Source organism: Colletotrichum truncatum (assembly GCF_014235925.2).
Source record: "Colletotrichum truncatum strain CMES1059 chromosome Unknown Contig_0003, whole genome shotgun sequence".
Taxonomy (NCBI): Eukaryota; Fungi; Ascomycota; class Sordariomycetes; order Glomerellales; family Glomerellaceae; genus Colletotrichum; species Colletotrichum truncatum.
Window position 1 is genome coordinate 2,092,346 of NW_027222400.1, and position 24,631 is coordinate 2,116,976.

The 24,631-nt window shown below is 49.9% G+C and overlaps 9 protein-coding genes across 9 annotated transcripts; 4 read left to right on the forward strand and 5 right to left on the reverse strand.

The window, feature by feature from the left end:
• Positions 1-182: 182 nt before the first annotated feature.
• Positions 183-877, reverse strand: CTRU02_205458 (DNA-directed RNA polymerase II subunit Rpb7; the record flags this gene model as incomplete). Its single annotated transcript, XM_036722756.2, has 4 exons — positions 183-198; positions 255-424; positions 492-572; positions 629-877. The coding sequence occupies 4 exons, from the start codon at positions 875-877 to the stop codon at positions 183-185; spliced, it is 516 nt and encodes a 171-aa protein (XP_036585653.2).
• A 1,488-nt stretch (positions 878-2,365) lies between these two features.
• CTRU02_205459 (uncharacterized protein) lies at positions 2,366-3,097 on the forward strand (the record flags this gene model as incomplete). The annotated part of the gene is made up of 3 exons (XM_036722757.1): positions 2,366-2,398; positions 2,484-2,567; positions 2,627-3,097. 3 exons carry the CDS (start codon positions 2,366-2,368, stop codon positions 3,095-3,097), a joined length of 588 nt encoding a protein of 195 aa, XP_036585654.1.
• Positions 3,098-3,627: 530 nt separating this feature from the next.
• Positions 3,628-4,710, reverse strand: CTRU02_205460 (uncharacterized protein; the record flags this gene model as incomplete). Its single annotated transcript, XM_036722758.1, has 1 exon — positions 3,628-4,710. One exon carries the CDS (start codon positions 4,708-4,710, stop codon positions 3,628-3,630), a length of 1,083 nt encoding a protein of 360 aa, XP_036585655.1.
• A 5,116-nt stretch (positions 4,711-9,826) lies between these two features.
• On the forward strand, positions 9,827-10,710 carry CTRU02_205461 (uncharacterized protein; the record flags this gene model as incomplete). Its single annotated transcript, XM_036722759.2, has 3 exons — positions 9,827-10,100; positions 10,156-10,464; positions 10,526-10,710. The coding sequence occupies 3 exons, from the start codon at positions 9,827-9,829 to the stop codon at positions 10,708-10,710; spliced, it is 768 nt and encodes a 255-aa protein (XP_036585656.2).
• Positions 10,711-12,866: 2,156 nt separating this feature from the next.
• Positions 12,867-13,190, forward strand: CTRU02_205462 (conidiation-specific expression protein; the record flags this gene model as incomplete). Its single annotated transcript, XM_036722760.1, has 3 exons — positions 12,867-12,920; positions 12,983-13,104; positions 13,160-13,190. 3 exons carry the CDS (start codon positions 12,867-12,869, stop codon positions 13,188-13,190), a joined length of 207 nt encoding a protein of 68 aa, XP_036585657.1.
• Positions 13,191-14,218: 1,028 nt separating this feature from the next.
• Positions 14,219-14,380, reverse strand: CTRU02_205463 (uncharacterized protein; the record flags this gene model as incomplete). Its single annotated transcript, XM_036722761.1, has 1 exon — positions 14,219-14,380. The coding sequence occupies one exon, from the start codon at positions 14,378-14,380 to the stop codon at positions 14,219-14,221; it is 162 nt and encodes a 53-aa protein (XP_036585658.1).
• Positions 14,381-15,102: 722 nt separating this feature from the next.
• Positions 15,103-15,698, reverse strand: CTRU02_205464 (uncharacterized protein; the record flags this gene model as incomplete). The annotated part of the gene is made up of 2 exons (XM_036722762.1): positions 15,103-15,336; positions 15,621-15,698. The coding sequence occupies 2 exons, from the start codon at positions 15,696-15,698 to the stop codon at positions 15,103-15,105; spliced, it is 312 nt and encodes a 103-aa protein (XP_036585659.1).
• Positions 15,699-17,391: 1,693 nt separating this feature from the next.
• On the reverse strand, positions 17,392-19,915 carry CTRU02_205465 (molybdenum cofactor sulfurase; the record flags this gene model as incomplete). The annotated part of the gene is made up of 2 exons (XM_036722763.1): positions 17,392-19,784; positions 19,840-19,915. 2 exons carry the CDS (start codon positions 19,913-19,915, stop codon positions 17,392-17,394), a joined length of 2,469 nt encoding a protein of 822 aa, XP_036585660.1.
• Positions 19,916-20,696: 781 nt separating this feature from the next.
• On the forward strand, positions 20,697-22,574 carry CTRU02_205466 (cell division control protein; the record flags this gene model as incomplete). Its single annotated transcript, XM_036722764.1, has 2 exons — positions 20,697-20,745; positions 20,803-22,574. 2 exons carry the CDS (start codon positions 20,697-20,699, stop codon positions 22,572-22,574), a joined length of 1,821 nt encoding a protein of 606 aa, XP_036585661.1.
• Between the last annotated feature and the right edge of the window lie 2,057 nt (positions 22,575-24,631).

Sequence of the window (24,631 nt, forward strand, 5' to 3'; positions counted from 1 at the left end):
CAGGCAACGCTTGTTGCAGTAAAATACTATGCTTTTCCCTCAACCATTGGCGGTTTCCTTGGGCAGATGAAGTTGAAAAACGGCGGTAAAGTGTGCTTCCGCTCCCACATGACGGAGGAATCGGCTTCAGCAGCACTGAGCAGAGCATCTCTTTGCCCCTTTTCTCAATCTGACTGAGAACTCTAATCCTGAAGGCAGCTTTGCGAAGAGTTTGTAAGTAAGTCACAAGGCTGATTTCCAAAACGACAACGTACCCAAGGTAATCTTCCTTGATGCTGCCAATGGCCCACATCTCACCAACCTCCGTTCTCGTACCAATAACCTTGACACGTACGTGCGTTCCCGGCTCGATGATCGTATCTTCGTTGTTGGTGAATTGAGGCGGTGTGGCATTTGGATCCCACTTGATCTCGGAGGGAATCAGCTAGAGAAGAGGTTCTCACGGTTAGTCATTGGAGTCCTGCCTGGCCAGCGCGGAAGCGGGGACCTACATGTGCTGACACGAAGAGCCGCAAGGGCCCTGCCTGGGCAAAGAAGCCCTGATGGTTGACTGAGTATACCACGGCGTCAACCTGGGTCATGTCAGAATCCGCTTCCCGACAAAGCCAGGCAGATTTGTAGCATTTACCGTCTCGCCCTTAAAGGGCCGCCATACCACCGCACGGTACCCCACGGTGAACTCTGCCAAACCGCTGCCCGGAAGAATGCGACCCTCAGAGATGTCGAAGGTATCCATGATCGAGATGATGTAGTAACTGCCAGCGCAGGTGCCCTCCACGTCCTTCAGAAGCTTGCTTGTAACCAGTTCGTGCATATTGCGACCAAAGTATGAAGGGTGCAGGGTTACCCTGCGCTCCATATTATACAGGAAAAACATGGTCGAGGAAAGCGCGGCGCGCCTGGGAAAACGAAGCTAGGTTGTTATCGGAGCAACTTCTTGTTCGGTCACCGCAAGTTGCTGATATCGCCGGTATCGACACAGCAAAAGGACTAGATGGATATTCGGGGGTTGGCTCTAAATCGTCTTGAGAGGGACGCGACTGATCTAATAAAGAAGGTGATGAAGGCGCGGCTTCCTTCCAGCGTCGTACCTTGGTCCAGATTCGCAAAACACTAGGCACGTGGGACGTCGTCAAGGCAGCGCGAGTCTCGTACAAGAAAATACAGAAACAGAGAATGATGAAGGGTCGCGATAAATGGAAGGTGCCACTGAAACGCGCTTCGGGTGATGCGCCGTCGGCGTGGTGACTCGACGGTTGAGGAAACGAAAGGTTGCACAGTAGAAGGCGAGGCTGAGATGGCCCTGGATTGAACTGAGGTGCTGTTGCTGCGAGCCAAATGTGGCTCCTCAATTTTTCTGGCCTCGCCCAGCCACATCTTTCTACCTTAGGCAGAACAAGCTCTTGAGCCACACCTGCACCTGCCACACCCACTGCGCGTGCGCTAAGAGCCTGCACTAGCGTGAAATGCTCATTGACCTTTGAGAGACTTTGAGAGACTGGGGTAAGCGCGGCGTCCAGACGGGAAGTAAAGTCGGGTTTGAGTGCGGAATCCGGTTTGCGTACTGTAAAAGGCCCGTCAAAACTGCTGTAGAATTACAGTGTGAGCGCCGACGAGGGCGAAGGGCGGCGAGGTGGCGCCATCGACGGCAGAAACCGCAACCCTAACGCTTTGCCGCTTCATTTCAAGTTGTGATGATGGCTGGGCAGCTTTTTGCTTAGTTGCTGGTCTTAGCTTCTAGCTAAATCCTGTATTCCTCAAATTGAATCGCATCGTCCGCTGACCGGTCGAAAGCCTTTCCAGCCCCCAAACGCGCTCACACGACAAATCCTCGGCATCAGATTGGGTGAGTGAAGTCGTATGTTCAGTGCATGCACGTTTAGTGATTTTTAGTGGACTCAACCCCCCCGGATCTCCAGTCAGAGGCCGCCCTTTTCGCCCTTGTCACCTGCTGGAAACCTATCTGTCTTCCCCTACCGATCCCCGAGCCGCAACAAAAACTCGCTCGCAGCGGCCCCACGGGCTTATACTTCTACGGCCACTACTGTGGGACACATATGAACACCATTGCAACCCTGTCCGGAACACGACGGCATTCCTTCATTTTCCATCCTCCTCCACGGCTCTAACATCGCCAGCCCTCCGTATCGCCTGCATTCAGTTACTGCATTCGATATTGAAGATCGACACTGCCTTGCGACGTATACTGCTCCTCACCCCGTCTTCTCTGATCCTGCCCGCAACGGTCCGCCTGCGGCTGAACCTCGACCCTGCAGCCTTGTTCTGGTCCTGCAGCAAGCCTCGGCTTCTCCCACCTGTCTTGCCTTGACTTAGATCTCATCATCAAATCCTCAACACCGTCAAGATGTCTCTTGACCTGGAAAAGCATCTAACTTTCGTAAGTTGACTTTTTGAGTTTTGTTTTACTTTTATTTTATTTTTCTTCTAAAAATGCATTCGTTGAATTGCTAATGCCGTCGAAGTATGGGGCGTACCATCACAACACTGTCAATATCGGAATTCACATGGCATGTGTTCCCATCATCCTCTTCTCTGGATTTTGTCTCGTAAGTAGATGATGAGTTTTTGTATTAATCTTAACCTTCGAGCTCACGCAATCGTTTAGGCCACCAACACAGGAACTCTCATTCCTCTCCCTAGCTGGCTCACTGTTCCTAACCTAGATCTCAACCTGGGAACCTTGGCGGCACTGACCTGGGGTGGCTTGTATGTGCTTCTTGAGCCCGTAGCTGGCACAATTCTAGCTGTTCTCTGCTTGGCCGCCACCGCAGCTGGCAACTCTTTCAGAGTTGAGAACCCAGACTTGACGAACAAGGTCGCCATTGGTGTTCACGTCGTCTGTTGGATCTTCCAGTTCATCGGACATGGCGCGTTCGAGGGACGCGCGCCTGCCCTGCTGGACAATCTGATTCAGGCTGTCTTCCTTGCGCCTCTCTTCGTCTGGCTTGAATTTCTCTTCAAGCTGGGTTACCGCCAAGAGCTCAAGGGTCGTGTCGACAAGGCCGTTGAGAAAGAGATTGCCAAGTTCAAGGCATCCAAGGCCAACGGAGACGCCAAGAATGGCAAGGCCCAATAGTCAACGTCCACGCAAACCAGCCAGCGACAACCCCAATCATGGTATTGCGAGAAAAACATACACTTCTCAGAAACCACACTACAGGCGCGAGCCCGGCGCCGACAGTTTTTGTCACCTGTCAACGGGTGTTAGCAGAGTGAGGATAACGACATCAGAAAGGGGATACAGGGGTTGAACAGAGAAATTGACGGGAGGAAGACCCGCTGCAGGGAAGCATTCGGGCGGGCGCCATCACTTCACAAGGCGGAGTACGTCATCAGATACCAATTTGAGCTTACGCGTATACAGATTGTCAGTCATTGGATCTGTATCTTGGCTGGGTTATGACATTTGCCAATGAGATTGTCATCAAACCTTTGCGTGTTGCTTGCTTTCGGTGATTGTTCAGTTTGGGAAGGAAAGGAGGTTCCATCTATCTATGTCAATTGCGGGCGGAAAACCGCACGAAAGGAGTACATAGTTCAACAGGACGAAGCATTCACTTACCAACTTTGTCTCCCTTTCCTTCCCATATTTACATATGGCTAAAGTCACCGGCCACGCTCCACGGCGCGAGCGTCTTGACAAACAAACGAGTCAGAGTCCGACACCATGGACTCTGTGCGAACACTGGCACGTGTGGCTGAGTCGAGAAGTCTTTCAACACCACCATTTCGTTCGCCTGAATATTTGGGAGTCTGATTTACTGGCGTTTGACCAGCCAGGGAGCCTGGTAACTGGAGCATTCTCAGGGGCTTAAGGTTTTGATCTCTTCTGTCTGTAAAGCGTTGACGTTGCCCAGTTGACGATGGAGAAGCTGCTTCAGGAGTAGATTTAGGAGGGGTCAAATTTCTCGGTGACATATCTTTCTCGTAAGGCCGGTATGGGTTTCGGCCATCGTCGTGTACTTTCAAGGTGTTTCGTCGCATTTGGTCGTGTCCATATGGGCTCAAGTCAAATCCACCATATCCACCAACCCTTCGTTCTCTTTTGGACCTATGATCCACGTCTACAGGTTTGTCATTTGAGATGGCCTGCATCTTCCTTGATCTAGTATATCCATTGGTGTTGGCATCCTGTTGCTCGTCGTGTGGGATGTTCAGTGGTGATTTTTGTTGTGACGAGGCAGAAGGGGACTTGTTCGCTCCTTGCTGCGGAAGGCGATGCAACGGCTGTCCCGATCTATCACCAAGCGAAACGTGGGCGAATGATGGCATTGCAGGTAGAGGAGCGTTTCTGTCATACCCCTGATCGGCTCGTTTAATCTTCTGCATCTCGATCCTATCGTCTCTATACGCCTTCCGTTCCAAATCCTTCTGCCGGTCCTCTTCCTCCTTGCGGCGTCGTGAGCGACGGAGGTCCTCCGGTGTTAGCTTGCTGGCGTAACGATCGTGCACACGGCCCTTAGTTTGAGTGCCGGCCTCCTCGGCCGCGCGGCAATCCGGGCAACTGCGCGTGACCCACCAGTGCTTGTCTCCGCGGACCTCATCGCACGGCTCATCAGGGCCTACACCGCATATGAAGGTCACGATTGCATAGCACAACCATCCCGTTCTCTTCCGCCAAGTTTTGCGGCAGGTGAGCCGTGTCGTTTGGGTGTGGCAACATGAGTACTGAAGGGTCCCGTAGCACATGATTCTTGCTGTTTTTGTGATGATGTTGTGATGGTGGTGTTAAAGTCGTTCCTATGGTTGTATGGGTTATCTCTGGTGAATAGCTAGCTTAGGGGATTCGAGTTGATTTCACGTTGACAGTATTATGATAAGCAAGCCTCCGAAGCAAAGAGAGCCACTTCTAAATCATCGTCATCTATTTAACCTCATCCTACTGCTGAGCTCTCCCATGGCCAACAGCTTCCGCACAAAAAGAATAACACGCGAATGTACCGATTAAGCCCTCAATGACCTTGTACACAACCGTTGTCCTGGGTTTTATCTTTCTGTACTGCTTTATGAGCTGCTCTTTAACATCACTTTGTTCTAGTATTTTCATGGACAATGTCTGAGGCTATGGCACAATCCTTTGCATTTTAAGATGCGGTTATGTTGATTCTCTTTGGTCATGGTACAAGCAAGTGTACGTCGATTTAAAAATCAGGTAGCAGAGACAATGGGTTATTTATTCCTTTCAACCCTGTTGTTTCCAGCAAGCGAAGCTGCTGTTCTTCTTCTTTTTCTTTATCCATGCAACAACATATCTCTTGTTGTTAAAAATTAGTAGGCCAGAACAAACATCACTAACGGAGTCTTCTCGGAAGTTGCTTCTTTTGTTTTCAAGTCTTTCTGCATTTGTTCTGACATTCAGTCAGTGTGTTTATGGTGTACATATTAACAATGCGTTTCTTTGGCAACGGTTTTTCTCAACATTGCGAACCCCCGGCCCTAGGCTTGGTCATTCTCTAACGATTTCAAAGACTTCGAACATTCTGATTTCCATTTGTCTCGCGAAATGTCTATAAGATTGGAATTCTCTTGAAAGACTGCCGTTAGCTGATTGTCAGTTTTGATTACCTTGCTCTCAACGACAAGTTTCCTGGGGCTTTCAACTTTGCCTGCGCCTAGTTTCACACTGCCGATTTTCAACTTAAACCTTTTCAACCCAAGGCAGGAATTGCTCTTGATGAACATGGAATCTGAATGAATAACTAACACGGCAAACGAGGTACAGCAAAGACAACCCAATTTCAGATAATCGGCACCTGCAGCGAAAAGTTGTCAAATACACATCCCTGACTTGTCGTAGCTGATACGCTTGTGTTTAGGTACCAGCAAGATCTAGAGTCTCAGAATTTCAGAAATCAGTGAAGGTGACGGACATCACTTGGAAACTATTTCAGAAATTGAGGGGGTACCAAAAAGCCACTACATGACTAGAGCTCCCCCTGCTTTCAATCTCGATGGCTGTAAGCAAAAGAACGGACATATCTCAGCTTCGCCAACGTCCGATCAATGCTGATAATATTTCTAGGTTAGAAGATTCCAACCACACATTTTGATGATCCGGTGGATTATCAAGGCATGTTTAGAAGGAGGATACAGTCGGACATTCATTGCTAAGTAAGATGATAACAATGTCTTTCGGATGGAAAACTGCACAAACTGTCATGGATGCATACATCAGAATGGGAAGAGGTGTTGTCATAGTTCATAGGCTCAACAGCCAAGATTTTGGGAACTTTTCCCAGATGACGTTCCAGCATCGACCTGCGACATTGCCAAAACCTTCCACAGGGGCAAATCCGCTATTCGGTTTCGGCCAAGAGACGTTTCAATCTCCCATGAGATCTTGGGATAAGATCATCCAAACAAGGCTTCCAAACTCTCGAATGGTTTGGATGTTGTCATAAACTCGGAACACATCGCAATCTTGTTCATAGTACGATCCGCAAAAGATCGTCCAACAGCTGGAATGCCGACATCAACGTCGATTATCGAAGGTCATATGTCTCTGGCAGTGTTAGCCCCATCGGCAGAGAAGACGTGCGTCCTCCTGTCTCATATGGAGAATCCTGAACGGAGATCTATCGTATGATATCAAAAGAATAAGGAGGATCAGCACGCACTGGATGACTGGAAGGCGACTCAACCAGTCAAACTGCACGAGATGTACCGCAGTTTGTCTTGAAATGCCGTCTAGACCCAGCCGCCCTTCCCTTTGAGGCTGAATCCTTGTTCACGAGTCAACGATCTGCTCCCTACCAGCGACCACCGCTCCTTCCTGGCTAGAGTGGGATGGAGGCTGCTCTCATCGTGGAGTAATGATAGACGAAGGACGTGGGAGGCTTGTTGAAGCATCTTGCCATCAGAAACCAGAGTCAGAACTTTCAAGTCCCGCTCAGGAAGATTATGTAAAGTCGTGGAGATTTCTCGCTCGCCGCGAACAGGAAATTTCTGGAAGGCGCATGCCGCCCCCGAGCTTGATGAGGCGGGTCATCACATAATGCATCATTTTATCAAAGGTAAATCGCTGCGAGCAGTTGACAGGCCAGAAGGCGGCCCACGTGCAGTGGAGACACAAGGGATTTGCCATACGTTGTTCGGCATTACTCTCAGGACGTTTTTCGGCATTTCACCTAATTCAAAGCATGAGTGGCAGTGGGCGGATACAGGGCAGCGAGAGGCGGCTGAGGAATGCAGGACGGAGCCAAGATCGACGTGTCCAAGTGCAGCGGCGCCACAACGGAGAAGATTTGATGAAACCTGCTTGGGCCAAGAGTTCTCAGTCATAGCCAATTCGGGAATTAGTTTATGTCTGTCTCTCTTCAGAGTTTTCCAGTCTGCTCGTCAAAGGGCCCATGAGCCATACTCCTGGGTACTTTACAATGGTCCAGACCAGACGCTGGTGACGAGCCCGGAATGTGGCAGCTCTCGCCCTGCCGAGAAACTTCAGCCTTGAACTATGAATTTGCCAAAGTTAACTTACAGCAGCAAAGAAACATCAACTAGAAAGACAGCCCTGTGGGTTGGATGGCCGGCCAGCCGGCCGGAATGACGTACACAGGCGCTGGACGAAAGAGGCGGCGGCCGTAAGGCACATTTCACAAAAGCTTTAACCAAAACTGACGATAGCATAATCTGCTAAGAGACAAGTATATGCGATGAGACTGTTAGGGAGCACATAGACATCAGAAGTAAGGGCGCATGCTTTCCCTGGTTGATCTTTTCTAACTTGGAGTTGTGTTTACACCCGATTGATAATACGGGAATGACGTTGAGGTTCCAAAGATTCACGCATCTTGATGGATAGGCAACGAGTGAACTTTTTGAGTCCACCTACGTACGTGCAATACGTCTTAATCATGAGCAACAGAGGGTGATATACTGTCTTTGTTCGCAGCATCTCAGGAGAGCATGCAGCTTAGTCTTGAATGTGTGAATCCATTCCACCCACGATATCCCTGGCTACTTGAGATGGTGTTTAGCTTGACTGGAGATGATCTTGCAACGTAGCCTTCATGTTGGCTCTCTGACCTTGGCAACGAAGCTTCCAGACGGCTTGCAGCCGGCCAAGTACGAAATTTTGATTCAGCCCCTAAGGAAAATTCTCGTTCCTTCATGTCTCTGGGCTACTATGGGTCAGATCTGGCTTGATTCCAACAAAGACTGCAGTTGTCTTGGCTTTCGAAGAGAACACACATCTACATTGGTTGTGGGATGTCTAGACGATCAACTTTCTCAATCTAAGAGTGTCTTGTTCTGGCAATGATGCCCTTTGTGTCTTGCCATCTCAATGGCGAGCTATTGCGCAAGAGTTGAAAGCCATTCCAACGTCACTGCAGTTGACTCGCTCAAAATAAGATGTGTCTAGCATGGCCCATGACCGCCACTTGCCAAGTATGGATTCTTGAGGATGTCCGTGTGACTGTGGCTCGCGTTTTGATTCGATAATCACTGGTGAGACCACTAATCCCTGAGAAAGCTGTCACTTTTCACGTTTTCCGTCTCTCAAGCCGCTTATGTCTGAGTCCCTTAATAGGCAAGCTCTGGAATGCGAGTCCCCGTTGGGAAGAGCGGGAAAGGAGGTAGTTGGGGGTCAAAGGGGTGCAAAGGCTGAGACAAAACAAACTTGAAATTTTTCTTACCTCCCATTAACTACGTAACAAGACCCTCACCTATCACGATTGCAGTCGGACGAAAACAGGGGACTAGTCAGCAAGCTGCGCAGCAACTAGGCGAAGGCTCCAGGCCATATCAACTCTAAAACAAGAAATTGCATTATCAATGTGTGTCGGTTGAATAGCTATCTTCTGGTGGTCTTTAACGACTCTGTAGGTGTTGCCAGATGCTGTAGACCTCATACCTTACGATCACATATTGAGAAGAAGAAGAGAGAGAAAAAGAAATATGGTATGAAGGTCTACCGGTGATCGGCGACGGGAACAACGGCGGACTCGGAATTGGCTGACTCTGATGACAATATGTCCTCTCCGCAAACGTCACAACAGCTTCGGCCGAGATTTTCGGCTGTGTCTCACCAGGGGTATGAATAAGTATAGAGATTCGCGCCTTCTACAGAGAGTCGAGGCTTGGCGGGGACAGTGATGCCTGTGGGGCAGGTTCCCATCCCGTTCGCAGAGATGAGAGACGCCAATGACAAACCAGGGAGACAAGATGTCACGTACCTTCTCATGTGGATGTGTCTTGAGTTTAGGTTGCCCATCAGAGACAAGACAGACTAATGGAGACAGGATATAGTGGCAGCCACAAAGGTCCTATTGGCCAAGTTTCGCGGAGGGAGTTGTCAAAGGTGCTCGGACGAAGCCTCCCGCCCTCCCTAGACCGCCTTGGCTAGAGCCTAGCCCTAAGCTCAGGGTCCAGCGGCTGGAAAGCTGAACCGATATTGACTCTATGTGTGGTGGTGTAAGTGTTGTGATGGGCCTGGATGGGAATACGTCTGAGGCTTCACGAGTCTGGCATGCTGAGTAGACAGCTGGTTGAGTGAGAACACTCTCACGTTCAGAATCATCCCACCCCTTAGTGAACAGGGGCGAGATGAGAACATGACGACGAAGACGGAAGGCAGAGCAGATGACGTGCCAGGACATGAGAACTAAGTGAGCTTCAAATAGCGAATGTCGACAGGCAGATGAAGTATAAAAGGCATCTTCTTCCGCCGTTCAACAGGACATTTCTTCTCATCATCACACCGCACCTTCACTACAGGATAGTTAGCCGCTTCTTCTCTCAACTTTTCAGTCTACAGTTTTACCACTCTTCAAATTACCAGCTTTTCAAACACCTCACCATCAAAATGAAGTTCTCTGCTACCACCGTGGCTCTTACCGCCTTCTTCGGCACTTCTATCGCCAACCCTGTGAAGCGCGATGTTGAGGAGCGCCAGCTGCCTCTGAAGTTGATTGACCCCCTTAAGGGTGTTGCTAATGCTGGTGCACTCGGCTTCGCTCTCCCGCCGATTCCAGCGTTCACCGGACCCGATGCCCTTTCTCTTCCTCTTCCACCCAACCAAGCTGTGGATGCTGCAAAGGCTCTTACCACCAGCCTTCTCACTTCCGCTCTGAACCTTGGTAATCCACCACAGACTAGTCTGTAGCCTGATGCGAATGCTAACATATACCCCAGGCAATGGTATTCCCGGCGCCGACTTTGCCTTGACTGGCCTCTCAGGTCTCCCGGGTATTGGGCCTATTACCTCTACCATAGGTGCTGGTAGCCTCAACGCCGTTCAGGGTGATCTTCTGACTCTTGCTATTCTTAATATCCTTGGCAACCACACTGCTCTGCTGAACAACCTGGGCCCTACCAGCCTTCTGAACATCCTTCCCGGCCTTAAGAGCAACCAGCTTCTCGACATCCAGAAACTTACAAACGGTGCTCTGACCAACGTGAACCCCCTCACCAAGGTTGGTGGTATTTTGGAACTCCTTGGTAGTAAGTCGCCCTCTTCTACAGGTATCGTTATATACAGGCTCGTTCTGACGCAAAGATACAGACCTCGGCGGTCAAAGCACTGGTGGCATTGGCATTGCCAACCTTGAAGGCCTCCGAGACCTGGTTTCCACCCTCACCGGCCTTCTCACACTCCTCACCAGCACCCTCAAGACTCTCTTCAACATCATTGCCCAGATCACTGGCGGTCTTCCCGGCGGCATTGGCGGTATTGGCATCGGCAACTAAATCTGAGAATCGTCGAAACTGGAACTATATTCGGGCAGGCTACTGTGTGGTTGACAGTGTCAACACATACAAACACCCATGAAGAGTTCCAACTTAGTCGGCATTGGTCCGACATTCTCGACCTTCACAACTATCATCATCACATAACTCTCATTTCTGAAAACATCTGAAAGTTACTGTTTATGGAAGAGCTTTAGCGATGAACGATTCAATATTGGGAACTTTCAAACTTGTTGCGGGCATTGCGCGAGTCCTAGCGGCTCCCACTTGCTCTGCTTTAAAATCTGGAATTTGCTTTTTAATCTTTTTTATGACCACACCTTCATTTCTTCCTGTTCCCCAAAGACAGCAATCAATAAAAAAAATCACTCCTTCATATGAAAGAAAAGTCTCTGTTCTTGTGCCATGCTTGCAGTGAAATCCGATACTCTAACATGGTAACTTTCGGTGCGGCCGCATAAGTTCTTCAAATCGAATTCGGTAAAATAGCAGCCGGGCAAAACAACTGGGAGACAATATTTTCTTTTCAGCCCTTGAGTTTCATGTTGCTTCAGGTCCCAGGACTGTCCCTTGCTGATCTTTGTGGCGTTCCCCAAACCAGGCATTGCTGGGCGGTTAATGAATGAATACTGACGACGGTGGGATGCACAACGTCGGTGAAGTTCCGTTAGCGGAGGGCTACCCGGTAGTCGCATAAAGCATTATATTGAAAACAAAGAAATTTGATGTACTGTATGCAAGGAGCGCTATAAGTGGGTCCTTAGCCCCAGGAAATTCTTCCCCACGACTGGCCAGCCACTTACACAAGAGGTTCCAGAAGAGCACTGCAGAAAAAGCGATTGCAAACCCGCCACTGCACTTTAATTAAAAACAATACTCTTCAAGCCAGCAGATCCGCCACCCATATCCACGGATATCAGAACCTATGGCCTTTAAATATGTTTTGTGGTGGAAATTGTTTTACATGACTGTACCAGCTTATTCTATGTGCGCAGTGGCAGAGGGCCTGTTGTGAGATGGAACCCTCCAGAGACGAGGGGGCAGGCGGGTTCTGCAGGCTTCTTGGTTCCGACACTGGTCCCTGCGGCAAGCCGGCACTACTCCCCGCGCTTGCGGCCGGCTGCGCTCATACTCTCCGGTGACGTATTCCCCACACTTTCTATGTACGTCGACGATCGTTGCCGTCCATAGCGGGCCCCAACACCGAATCCACGGATGATTCGTGCATACGTACGTTTTCTGTACACCCAATCCTTTTGTCTGCTGTTTTGGCTTACGCCTTTCGCTAATTCCATCAGCATGCCTTCATCACAGGTAATATGCGCGGTGTCAATCATCACCACAAAAGACCAAACCATCACGTGCCCATATCATGATTCACTGGTGCCTGATTACACGCTGTACACTACGTCGTTTCGGCCTCCCATGCTTTGTCAGCCCCGTGCATGGGTTCCCCCTTGCTTTGCCCTCAACGAGAGACAGATATGTGAGGAAACGACTTGCCCCTGTGCTGAGGATCGCCGGCATTTGACTGGTTCGCCAGCCATCTCGGCCACAGGTCGTGATCAGACCATCATTTGCGGCGGCGAGGCATATCGCGCGGGGTAAGTTGGGAGCGAGGAGCAGCGAAAGGCGCTTGCATAATAGCTTACATAGCAATATGAGAAGGATAGGCCATTGAGGGGCGAGTTTAAGAGGGGAAAGTGTTTTACGTACACAAACGCTCAGGGTAGTTTGATGTAACCACCAGGCGGCCGTGTACGTACCAACGCCTCCCCAGCTAGGCCTCTGGTGATGGAGGCGAACGAGTGAAGGCCGTCATCGTTCGACCGGCGCATCGACAAGCTTTCCCGCATCCCTTGTATCAGAGGGGTGGGCGTTGTCCCCATTGGCGAAGCCGTCTGTGAAGGAGGGTGATTTGGTCTGGAATACCCTAAACGGCTACCTCTGGTAACTCTATTGTTTGGCAGGTCGAGCTAAGACCAGCTCCGGAAGAGCTGAGTTGCTTTGCTTATATATAGCTCTACCGTCCCCGGTCTCTCCTTCACCTTCCTGCTGCTTCATTCACACAATCGATTCCAATCACTGAAACACTGTAACCTTCACGAGTCCCAGATCGAAGCATACAAGTTAACATCTTCGAAACCGCCATCAAAATGGATTCTGGAAAGAACAACAACCCTCCCGTTTCCCCTACCGGTCGCCGACGCGTATGGACCCCTCACCCCCGTTCCCGTTAGAGATGACATAACTGACATCCTACCCCGCACAGAGCTCCGGCACTCTTTTCCAAGGCCTTATGGATCAGAAGCGTGGTGATGGTACTGCTGCACGGAGACAATCAATGACCGACTCAAAGCCTCAGCCAGGATTTATCGGCCAGATGTGGCAGAAGTAAGCTCATCGTCCCCTGCTCATTCTTTTGTATCGACTTACTAATATCGATTAGTTGGACGAGAGGTCCAAGCCCTCCTAAATAATTTAATTGTTAATGGAAATTCACAAGGTGATGGGATACGGCTGGCGTTACATTCGAGTCCTTTGAGACTATGGCTGTATTTCTACATTGGCGTTGGCATGATGATGCATTCTGGCATATGAGTATGCCATTACAATAAATCATTGCTACGAATGCTCCTCATAAATATTACACGATCGCTGTATGCCAATAGTGAAAGCTGCAGTTGTCGAGGCATTCAAGATTGCATTGCCCTTCAAATTGAGCATGTCTACTTAAAAAAAGACGAACGATAATCAGGAAATTTGACAATGTTTTGCTGGTTCGTAGGAGGTGAAGTTATTAGTGAAAAGTACCAGACTATTTGAAGCGCCAGTATACCTCCTGCTTTGATTCTTTCAGCCATGTTCTTGAGGTATAGGATAGTGTACACGGTGAAAATTCACGTGTGCAGGCAGGGGGGAGATGTAGAAATTTCCATGCTCAATCTTGTAAACAAATGACATTTGGTCGAGCGACTGACATATTTGAAATCTTCGTTGAAAAGTGGACTAAGAACCATGTTGCCGGTAAAGAAATCCAACTAGGCGACAAACAGTAAACACATTGAGACCAGGGGCGATTGATGGGATGTATTGTTGAATGAATTTACTGCCCTTACAAATACATACTGCTCCATCGACAAAATTTAGGCCAGGCGTAGAAGCAAATTGCCTTCTCCGACTGAGTATGGAATGTCAAATGCCATCATCGGTGGATATACATGGTGCCTGAGACATCACACTTCTTTTGAACTGTGAGATGATATTTTTGAATCATACGAACCATACAGGCGAAGTAGGCACTTGAAACGAAAACTAGATATTGGAAAGTGAGCCAGCCCTGAGAAGAATCCAGCTAACAAATTCCGGCCATATCGCACACATAATAGAGAGCTGTTCATTGGGGACAAATGTCAGGTTTGAATTTCGGCTGCCCAGGACTAATAACATATATGTATATAGAGAATCAAGAGTCATCTCTCTCTGCACAGAAATCCCCCACCTGCTGTCACACCGTTGACACTTTTTTTTTCCACCGCACGAACCCCGAACCTGAGATCGAGCATAGAGCTTTTTTCAACGGCCACAGATGTGACCGCATCTGAGAGACGCGACCAGCCCAAACTCTTGAGGCCAACAAGCCTCCATTCCAAACGTTAGCCCCACGCATTCGGCACCCAGTAAATGGATGATGGCGTGGTTCGTGGGGCAGGTCCTCCTCGGCCTAGTCCGAGATGCTGGCTCCGGAGCAAAGTAGCCTCTGCCGCGTCAAAGTCGTTGGCATTGACAAGTCGACCTCGGCATATCGCTCTTACTATCACGCTTATCTCCTTCAGAAAGGACCCCGCTTGGACGGCACATAGACAGGACCAACATCTCGAGCCGTCGGACGGATGTTGATCGTGCCTCCGTCTGTCATTCCACGACAGCGGTTGTGTCACTCGATCTTTTCTGACAGTTGACCACCGTATCATGCAGCAGTATCCTGCCCCAATAGCAGAGTCGCTAGAGGGGCAATAACCCAGTACGTATAATCACAATACTTTTGAACCCCAGCAGAATTCCCGTTGACTCGTTTAGAAGAGAGCCCAAGGAGGCTGTATTGTTCGTCCCCCACAAGAGCGCCTAGGGGGTTCAACCTCTTCGTATCTGAGGGAATATTTGCATGAGATCAGTTCTCCGCGGATAGGTCGTCCGCAAGGAGGAAGTCACTCCATAGCGGTGCGCCAATGTTGACCGCATGCCATATAGAGTCAGCTACTGAACGACGGCCGACCATGCGATCGCATACCGTCATAGTTAAGTTCTCAAACCGAACATGGATCAGTCCATCATGTTGGTTCCGAGTAGTCAAGGATTGTCGGGTGCCACTGCCTGGCTCTACCGACGACCTTACCGTCCATCGCTCAAGGACCGAGCGTTCCAGGACATAACGCCAGTTGGCGTTTCTGGGTTGCCGAAGATGGGATCGTCATCCGCACTCCTCCTTGCGTTGGGACGTCTTCCCATAACGCTGACAAACCCAACCATTCGATCTCGACTCGATGATATCGAAGATCGAGGCCTTTTAACGTCCTGCCCAGGACAAACCATGATCAAGGCGCCGTTATTTTCCGTTTCCGTGTCCTGCCATGTGCGTTAGTCTGACGAAGAGTTTAACAACTTGTGCGTGAGGACTCACTATTCTGCGCCAGAGTTGGTAAAAGAACCAAGCATACCCAAGCCCAAGACTAACATATCATTATCGTTGCAAACATCAGAATTAGGTAAAGTATCCGAGCCTCTAATCACTGAATGAACGAGATGCAGCCGTACGTTTTGGTTGCCCAGCCTTGGAAACGTCACAAGTCTAGAGATCATTACTGTTCTCGATTAGTAGAATTCGGAGGCAGGGAGAACCAGGGCCATACCACATGTGACTCCATAACGAGAATCATAACCATAATGCAAACCAAATGGTCCCCAATGCCATAGATCTTGCCGTTCATTTGTTGCTTCCTTGCAACGTCATGGGCCTTTTTACGTCCTGCCCAGGACGAGATGCGAGGGGCCAGAGATTGGAAAAGGTGTACTCTGCTCCTTAGTCCAAACCGCTGTACTGGCGTTCATTTCCCTTGTCCTGCATCTTTCTGGTCCCTATGATCCCCCCCCATTTTCGACCTAAATTGAGACTGCAAGGTTCCTTTCTGGTGTTTAAAGCGCTCCAACTTAGAGCCAGCATATTAGGTGCCAGAATGGTGTCACGTACTATGGCCGGGCGTGCAAGTGGGCATGCGAGGTGAAAATGTGCGCAACAGCAGGGACCGAATAGGGATTGCGGGGTCTCAAAATATCGAATAGTTGTCACTCTGCTCAACCCAGCATCGCAACGATCGAACGGGCATGCTGCAAGACTAACTAAACCGGCGAAGTTAGCCTGACAGCCTGTGACAACAAGCAGACGCAGCAAAGGAGATGATCAACATACCTTTGCAGGGCTGAGAAGCGAAGAAGTTGAGGGCGTCGCCGAGCCATACAATGCACTTTTCTGAAGCCAGGTTTATTTCGCGGCCATTTGGACCAACGATCGCCAGTGGCAGATTATGGCGCAATCACCTGACGACAAGGAAAAGCTACCACATCCAAGTGTAGCCAGTGGCTTGACAGGATAGCCCATGCAATAGTTTGCTGTTCTCGGGACACAATATTACCAATAGTCAGAATGTCCAAGACATGTTGGTGAGATAACGGCGCGAAGTTCGGCGAAACGTCGCGGAGGCCATGCGTTGGTCACATGGAAGCTTGAAGACGAGGGGGAGCAAGCAACCAAGCGGGGGGGGGGATGCCGTTACTTCAGGCTACCGAAATAGCCGACGAGACAGGCGAACAGAATTCGGGAATAGCCCCACGAACCTGGGGGAGTCAAACCATGGTAGAACTGGCCGCGGAGAGAAAGAGTCCTAATGGTGATGGATGATCAATTTCGAAGGGAGGCGGCATGCTGGCTATGTACTCGAGCTGCAGCCAGTGCGCCTTGCAGTTGCAGGACAGGACACCGCGCACGGACGCGGGTCGACAGTAAGATCAGGTGTCTCAAAACGGCGCACTGTAGTCAGCCAAGCTGCCTAAAATCAATTAAAGTGTCGGCATCCAGGAGATTTGTGGCGGCACGGAGACAAGCTTTGGGCCGTTTTTGCCCATGACTTGGTCATGGTCTTTCGTTCAATGTTTCTAAAGCAAAGAAAAAAGGCCGAAGATAAAGTTGTTATAGAAAGCACTTATAACATTGAAACCCATCCAGGTAACTTGAGCGACATGAAAACATGTAACCTTGTTTTTGGTAGACCATACTACCTCGTCTCAGGAGACAGACATGCCAATACGAGAACTCAACATCATTCCCAATCCAGAAAGTCTTTTTCAGGCTCCAATGAGGAAAGAATTTGAGCGGTTATTGAAGCCGTCACCGTAGATAGCAAACATCACCTTTGATTGACCCCTGTGAAATATTAACCCACAGCTGGCAATTGCAAGGGGTTGCTCAAGATGTTTATTTCTGAAGTGGCAACGGTCTCTGCTTATCGTCGTTAAAGAAAGAAAATAAAAAACCAAAGCACGGCGACCAACTAACTCCTCTACACCAACCGTACCATCATTTCATACAGACAGAGTATTTGTGGAGCTCTTGAATGATGAGGGTTGTCATCGCGTCTTGGTGTTTACCTGAACAAAATCGCCTACCCGGATGGTTGGGCACTGTGATTGCTTGGCTTCAGGATTTTTGGATGGTTTGTAACACAAGTGTATGCCAAAATAGACTTTCCCATCAAACCTTCGAACTTTGGCTAGAGTTACGAATGGCTCTTGGTGTTTTTCGCCGGTCTCTTGATCGACGCATACCATCTGGCATCTTCGACAAGACCCCATTGAACTGAACTCATTTTGCCCTATTGAGAGACTTGTCCACATGTCTTCAGCCCATGAGAGTTGCCATGAGTCCACAGCTGCTGTCCCTACGACAAGGTTGGCTCGAAATGCGTCTGGCGGCACTGCCTTTCCACCATTTGCTGCAATATCGCGATTCAATGCACACAGACTGGCTGTGTTAATCAAGAGAATGGGACTCTCGTTTGACAGAAGAATATTGCCAGACGGTTGCTCTGAGTCCGAATCTGGGGGTGACGGCAGTTCTGGGAAAGCTCCCGGGCATAACGCTGGTGCCGCTGTCCTGACTTGCTGATGCTTCTGCAACTTGGCTTTGGAGTGGCGCAAACCAAGACCCTGCCCGCCTGCCGGAAACCGAGCTAGCAAACACGAAACCCCAAGAATATCGCTGAAAAAGCCGTTGATGACGGAGGAGCTATAAATTTGCGGTGTAATTTTGTCGCCGCAGACGCGAGAGTTTCTTCCAGTTGAGGCCTTTGAATCAAAATGAGCCGGATTCTCGGAAAGAGGAATGAGTATTTTGTTGGGACCTTGCAGTATTTGTTCCCCCCGATAGGTGATACAGAGTGTTCCGTTGTTGAAGTCAAATGTGGGCTTGAGCTGAGCCATCTTTGGAAATCGTTTCTGGCTGAGAGCCTGCCCTGATCCTTGGTGAACAAGACACCATTCTCTGTCCCATGCCAGACCCTCAGGTTTCACCTCCCATGCTGTTCCCAAAGGTACTGGATAACCTCCACAGCTCTTTATAGGATATACGTTAATCCCTTGAATTTGAAGCCCCATGAGCGGAGTGGAAGTGTTTTGTACGGGTATGGCATCGGCAAGCGCGGTTCTTTCTTGATAGAACTCTTTAACAAAGCTAATACAGAAGTCCACATCGGATATCGTGCTCATGGCGCCAAGGCTTGCTCGAATGATACCTGTTGGTTTGCCTGCTATGATATCCTGTTCTGTCCCACACCGGAAACCGGAAGAAAAGTTCCTCTTCATCTCCCATGGTTTCAAGTCAAGCGCTGAGGCGATGCCTCCAGGGCAGCAGACACCACCTGTTCGAATGTGCAAATTCTTCAAGGTTGCCAATTTCTCGAACTCGTACAGGCTAATCCAAGCCCCAGAAGAGTTGCGAATGTTGAATGCAACCAGCGGTCCACCGCTACTGGTTTCTGCTCCGTCGATGTTCTGTTGCGAGTAGATAGTGCACACCGAGAGACCGTTGCCATGTTGGAGGGCTGCCAACCCCTTATACAGGCGTCTCGTCAGGAATGCTGTATGCGATGCTACCTTTACTATACTTCCGTATAGCGTCGCGTGGACATCAAGAGCAGCATCAAGCGCGAGGATGCTGTGGAACGGTAGTGTGCCATCCTCAAGTCTTTCATGCAAGAACATAGCTTTGGGCGAATGCCATTGCTCCTTACTACAAACGACCATGTCGACGGTGCCGCCACCAAAGTAGCGCCTGTTATCGAAAATTGGCTCAGCTTGTTTCCTAACTATCAGAGCACCAAGGTCTGGGAAGCCAAATATCTTGTAAAGACTTAAAATGGTGAAATCGGGAGCTGAATCTGCGTCACTGAGATCCAAGGGGGAAGTCGCAGTTAGCGAAGCGGCATCTAGAATGGTGAAAAACCGGCCTCTTGATGAGGCACTTGATTGTCGCAACAGGGTTGTCCACGCCAAAGGATAACGACGACCATCCATATGAGACTGAGCCGTATACGCAAAAAGCACGTCTCGCTGAGAAAAATTGGAGTCGGGAAAAGGACTCTCCCCAGAAATCCATTTCTGAACTTGAAAATCATCAAGACACTCACTGTTACGCGCTTCTTCACGAACCCCTATTATGCTGGTATGGCATGCTTCGTGGTGCGCAAAAGAGAACCCGTCTGGTGACGCCCGAAAGGCTTCAGCAACAAGTTTAATGCCAGCAGTGGCGTTTGCCACGAATACCAGATCAAAATCTACTGGATCAGCATGAAAAAAACCGAGAAGTCGAAGGCGAATGTCTTCGATTCGGGAAGTTGTGTACTGGGACGGCGAAGACGCTGAGTGCGGATTGCCTAGTAGATTCGACATCATGTCCGCAGAGAATTTGTCTATGAGGGACTTCGAATACAGAGTTGATCCAGCATGGTCTAGATAGATTGAGTCTAAGCAGCATGTTAGCGACCCAAAGTAACTATCACAATACCTTTGACTACATACCCTTCAACATGGGGTATTCTTCATCCCTGAAGCTCTCCACACGGGAGTTGTACCCTTGCGTGCCTATATCGATCATGATAATAATTGAAACAGCAGCTATTCAATGTTTTGGTAAGAATAATGGTATGTAACTCCAGATCAGAATGAAGTCAAATGAAAGAGGGGCAACAAGCAAAGGTCGTCAAGAATGCTAGTCGCCCCGCGTGTGAGATCTGAGCTGTATTAGGTGAGACAAAGTAGTCACCCAAGACCATACGCCAATAATGATAAAGTTGAAAGAGGGTATGTAGCTCTGAGGATCATTACGGAGGAGGTTCAGAAAGTACAGGAAGAAAGAGGCATGGTTTTGGCACTATCGTTTGAAGGCGGGCAAGACCGCCTTTGATGCTACTATCACCGGGCAACTCCGCTCCTGTCTCTCAATTGCCACACTTCGCGGGGAAGCGTAGTGGAGCTCAGGGGTGATAAGGCAATGGCAGATGATCACTGACAAACTGCGCCCCTTCGCCTTGTGTTCCAGTCATTAGGTAAGCGACAGGATTCAGGCACGGACCAAGCGTTAGAAGAAGCGCCGCCCATGCAGGGGTGGCACGGGTTGAACTAGCCACATTCAAGGTCGTGTTTAATTGAAATCGCGTTAGAACGCGACCCGCGACCCTGGATCGCGTCGTTCCCCGGTCATCGCTCCTGCGCGCGCCTACCACTTAATTAAGACTCTGCAGTTCCACTTGCAGCCGCAAACCCATTCTAACCAACTTCTTCTATTTCATGCTCGTCAAAGCCTCGAGAGTGCCTTCCCAATTTGTTTTTATGTCAACTATCAAATACCTAGTGTCTCTTTCCAGTAATTCATTATAATGTCTCGTACCTCACTTGGCAAGCGGACAAGGAGTGTCCAAGACCAAGGTAAGCTTGACGAGACGCTCCAATGGCCGAGACGCTTTTTTCTGACTTCTGCCATAGAAGAAGTACAGCTTCCCGCGAAACGTACGAGACGACAGACCCGTGCTGCACAGGAGAACGACGAGAACGCGGATCCAGAGGCAACTGCTACACCCGAAAGCGACGTCCAGCTTGAGGATGATGCCTATGTCGAGCCCACCGCGAAGACGCTCAGGCGTAGCCATTCTCAGACTATCCTAAAGTCAATTCCGATCACACCTCAGACCCCACGACACAGAGATGTGTTTGCCAACTCCCCTTCTACTCCTCGACAGGTTGTCAAATCCGCAGGCAGACTTTTCCAGCGCACAACACCGCAGTCCCCACTAACTCCCGGCTCTCTTCAAACTGTCTACCACTCTGCGCGACAACTTTTCGCTCGCGGTGCCGACCCCGGTCAACTTGTGGGACGAGAACAAGAACGGGAGCAATTGACACAGTTTGTCCAAGAATGCTCGTCTTCCAGTGCCAGTGGATGTCTTTACGTTAGTGGGCCGCCTGGAACCGGCAAGAGTGCGATGGTAAAAGAAGTTACAGAGTCGCTGATGGAGTCGGCAACCGTGCGACAAGCAACTATCAACTGCATGAGCATCAAGTCATCCAAGGACCTTTACAACACCTTGCTCGATCTTTTGGGGCACGAAAGCGACCTGCAGGAGACGGCAGCAATGGAAGCATTGCAAAAGATTTTTGTGACGAAGAAGAAAGACTCCCCTGTCTATCTCGTCGTCTTGGACGAGATCGACCACATCCTGACAATGGGCTTAGAGAGCCTATACCGGCTGTTTGAATGGTCCCTGCAGCAGCCATCGCGACTCGTTTTGATCGGCATTGCGAATGCGCTCGACCTTACGGATCGATTTCTGCCACGCCTCAAATCCAAGAACCTCAAACCGTCTCTCCTCCCCTTTCACCCGTATTCAGCAGCTCAGATCAAGAGCATCATCACTACTCGCCTGATGACGTTGCTCCCGAGTGATAGCAAGCAGACATCGACCCCTTTTATTCACCCGGCAGCTATTGAACTCTGTTCGCGGAAGGTGTCAACTCAGACGGGAGACCTCCGAAAGGCTTTTGAGATCTGCAGGCGAGCACTTGACCTGATCGAGTCAGAAACTAGACAGCAGCACGAAACCGAAGCAAGGGAAAAAGTTCTGCAGATGACACCTTCGCGAAAGCCTTTGTGTGAAAAGGCCAACACTTCCGCCTTCGGGGGGTCATCCAGAAGCGTGTCCCATGTTGCGGCAGCGTCTCTGAGAGCCTTGACGGCAGAGACTGCTCCGCGGGCATCCATTGGACATCTGAACAAGGTCACCCAAGCAGCGTTTAGCAATGGCACCAACCAGCGGCTTAAGGCACTGAATCTTCAGCAGAAGGCTGCACTGTGCTCATTGGTGGCCATTGAGAAACGCAACCGATCGGCGAAGATGGCAAATGGCTTGGCAACTCCAACCAAGTCGCAAACTACATTCGCCCCGACGGTTAAAACTTTATATGAAAAGTACTCCATCCTCTGCACCAGAGATTCTGTTCTGCACCCGCTGTCAAGTTCAGAGTTTCGCGAAGTCATCGGAAGCTTGGAGACGTTGGGCCTGATTAACGCAGTTGACGGAAAGACGGGCGGGCTCGTGGCAGTACAGACTCCCAGCAAAAGAGGACGCAAGGCAGCAATGCCTACGGGTGAGGACAAGCGGGTAGCCAGTTGCGTCGGCGAAAAGGAAATGGAAACTATCGCCGAGGGTGTTGGAGCGGCAATCTTGACCAACATTCTTAGCGGCGAGGCGTTGGATTAATTTTTTCTGTCCCTTTTTTTCCCTTTCCTTTTTCTTTCCTTTTAGGACCATGTCAGGCTAGAGGGCATTCTTTGGAGCATTTTTTGCATGGAATCGGAGTTCGGAAAGAAGCATAGCACGTGGCGTTTGAGGGAACTTGATGCGGATCGTTAGGTGATCGGCAATCCATGGGATGCCAGGAACTCTTGACTGGATATTGCTGGATGGATGAGGAGACAAGGGGGTGGTGGACAGATAGTTAGCATGGTAATTTCTCGCATGCCAATACATAAGTGGTGTGAGAAGGCATTAGGACGAGACAACAAGAGCATGATACCAGACGGTTAAAACAAAACAAAGACTTGTGGAGAGCAGAGCATATGATTACAGGCCGAGTCGCGACACTGTGGTGCACGCTCAGATGTGACGTGCAAGTGAGACGATGAGGCGAAACGGAGGAGCTACGTACGGGTGGACGGACCGGCACCGGGTCTGTCTGTACTCAACTATGCTCTTGGGTCAGGTAGTTAGCTGCGTGTCCCCTTCGACGGGCGTAGGTTCCAGGTTGCAGCCAGATCGGGTACGATCCGCCGCCGCCGCCACAACGGTATAACGACACAGGCCCTCATTGTGTGCCACTTACTCACGCAGCAAATATACTATCTTGCTGTCGAACTTGGCTTGGCAAGCTCTATCACGGTTGAGTTTGGCTGTGTATCCACGAAAAACAAGGTGAAATAACCAACCCCATGTACCCTTCCTTACTTCGACTTCAAGGTTGCTAACTCTATCCGAGCTTTCTTCTTCTATTTCTGTACCAACTTGCGTGTTTCGTCAAACAGAGAAGGATTCAAGATGCCGATGGCGGGAACGCAGACACAACAAGAGGAAGCCGGTGTCTAATTTCAAACCTTGAGCATTGCTGGCTGGTTCGAACATGTCTGGAAATGCTTCATGTTGAAGGCTGCCTTGGATTGGTAGTACCAACCCAGGAGAGCACCACTTCCGCACAATACTGTCGGGCATCGGGATATTGTGCGGTTGATTGGTTGCCTGAAGTCCAGTGAGTTATATTGCCCCGTTGGAGTGCTGAAGGGCCCGTCATTCGGGTGTCGGCATCTTATCCTACGCCGGCCATTCTTCCAAAAAGTACATCAGATGTATATACTATGCTGGCTGCACGAGGTAAACATGCAGGCGACTAAGCAGGGCACAGAGCAGCTCAGACGAGAACGCTCCAGGCGGGCCCAAAACATAAGTAGAATGTCTGGCTCTTCCTTGTCCGGGAAGGTAAGTCGAGGTACCCGAGTCCCATCCCGTTCCTTAGTCAGGCAGGAGAAGCAGCCCCAATGACGAGGCGAGCAGCCCAAGGCAGGGAAGGCGCTTTTCATTTGGGGCTAAGCTGAACTATCAAGGGTACGTACCCTTGGTTCTCTCTCTCTCTCTCCCTCTCTCTCTCTGTCTAACATGTTTCGCCTAAGAATCCGTTCCCTTGCCCTTTCATCGTTTTTCTTTCCTCCCCCCGTTCTTTGCCAGCCCAAAACGACCGGCCCCCTCCCCCCGTTCTTTGGTGCCGTCCTTCCGCATTGGAAATGGGGCTCTTTCGATGTTAGTGCAGCCAACCACGAAGTTGTTGGTTGACGCTGGCTCTCACTGTAACATTGTCACTGATACAGGCTCCTCCTTCCTGCGGTTCCCCAAGGTCTGGTCTGGTTCCAAAGTCCGTCCGTCCGTCCATTTATTCGTCCATTTATTCGTCCACTTATTCTGCCCCCTCCCTCCCTGCCCTGGCGTGGACTGATACGAATGGGACGGCCTTTCACACCAACACGCCAGCTGAATAGGTACTTTGACTACCACGAATGTGGTAGACCATACAGGCCCAAACCAACTAAGACGAGGCCCGCGCAAAGCAATATACATCCGGCGCGCACCATTTGTACGCGGCACAGTAACACACCTACGTGGCCCCGGCACCCCCCTCTTCGTTGCCCAAACTGCCCTTTGCCCTTTTACCCCCCCGTTCCCGTGCCTCAGGCTGTTCTTCTTCTGGTTCCCGGCACCCACGGGCAATCTGA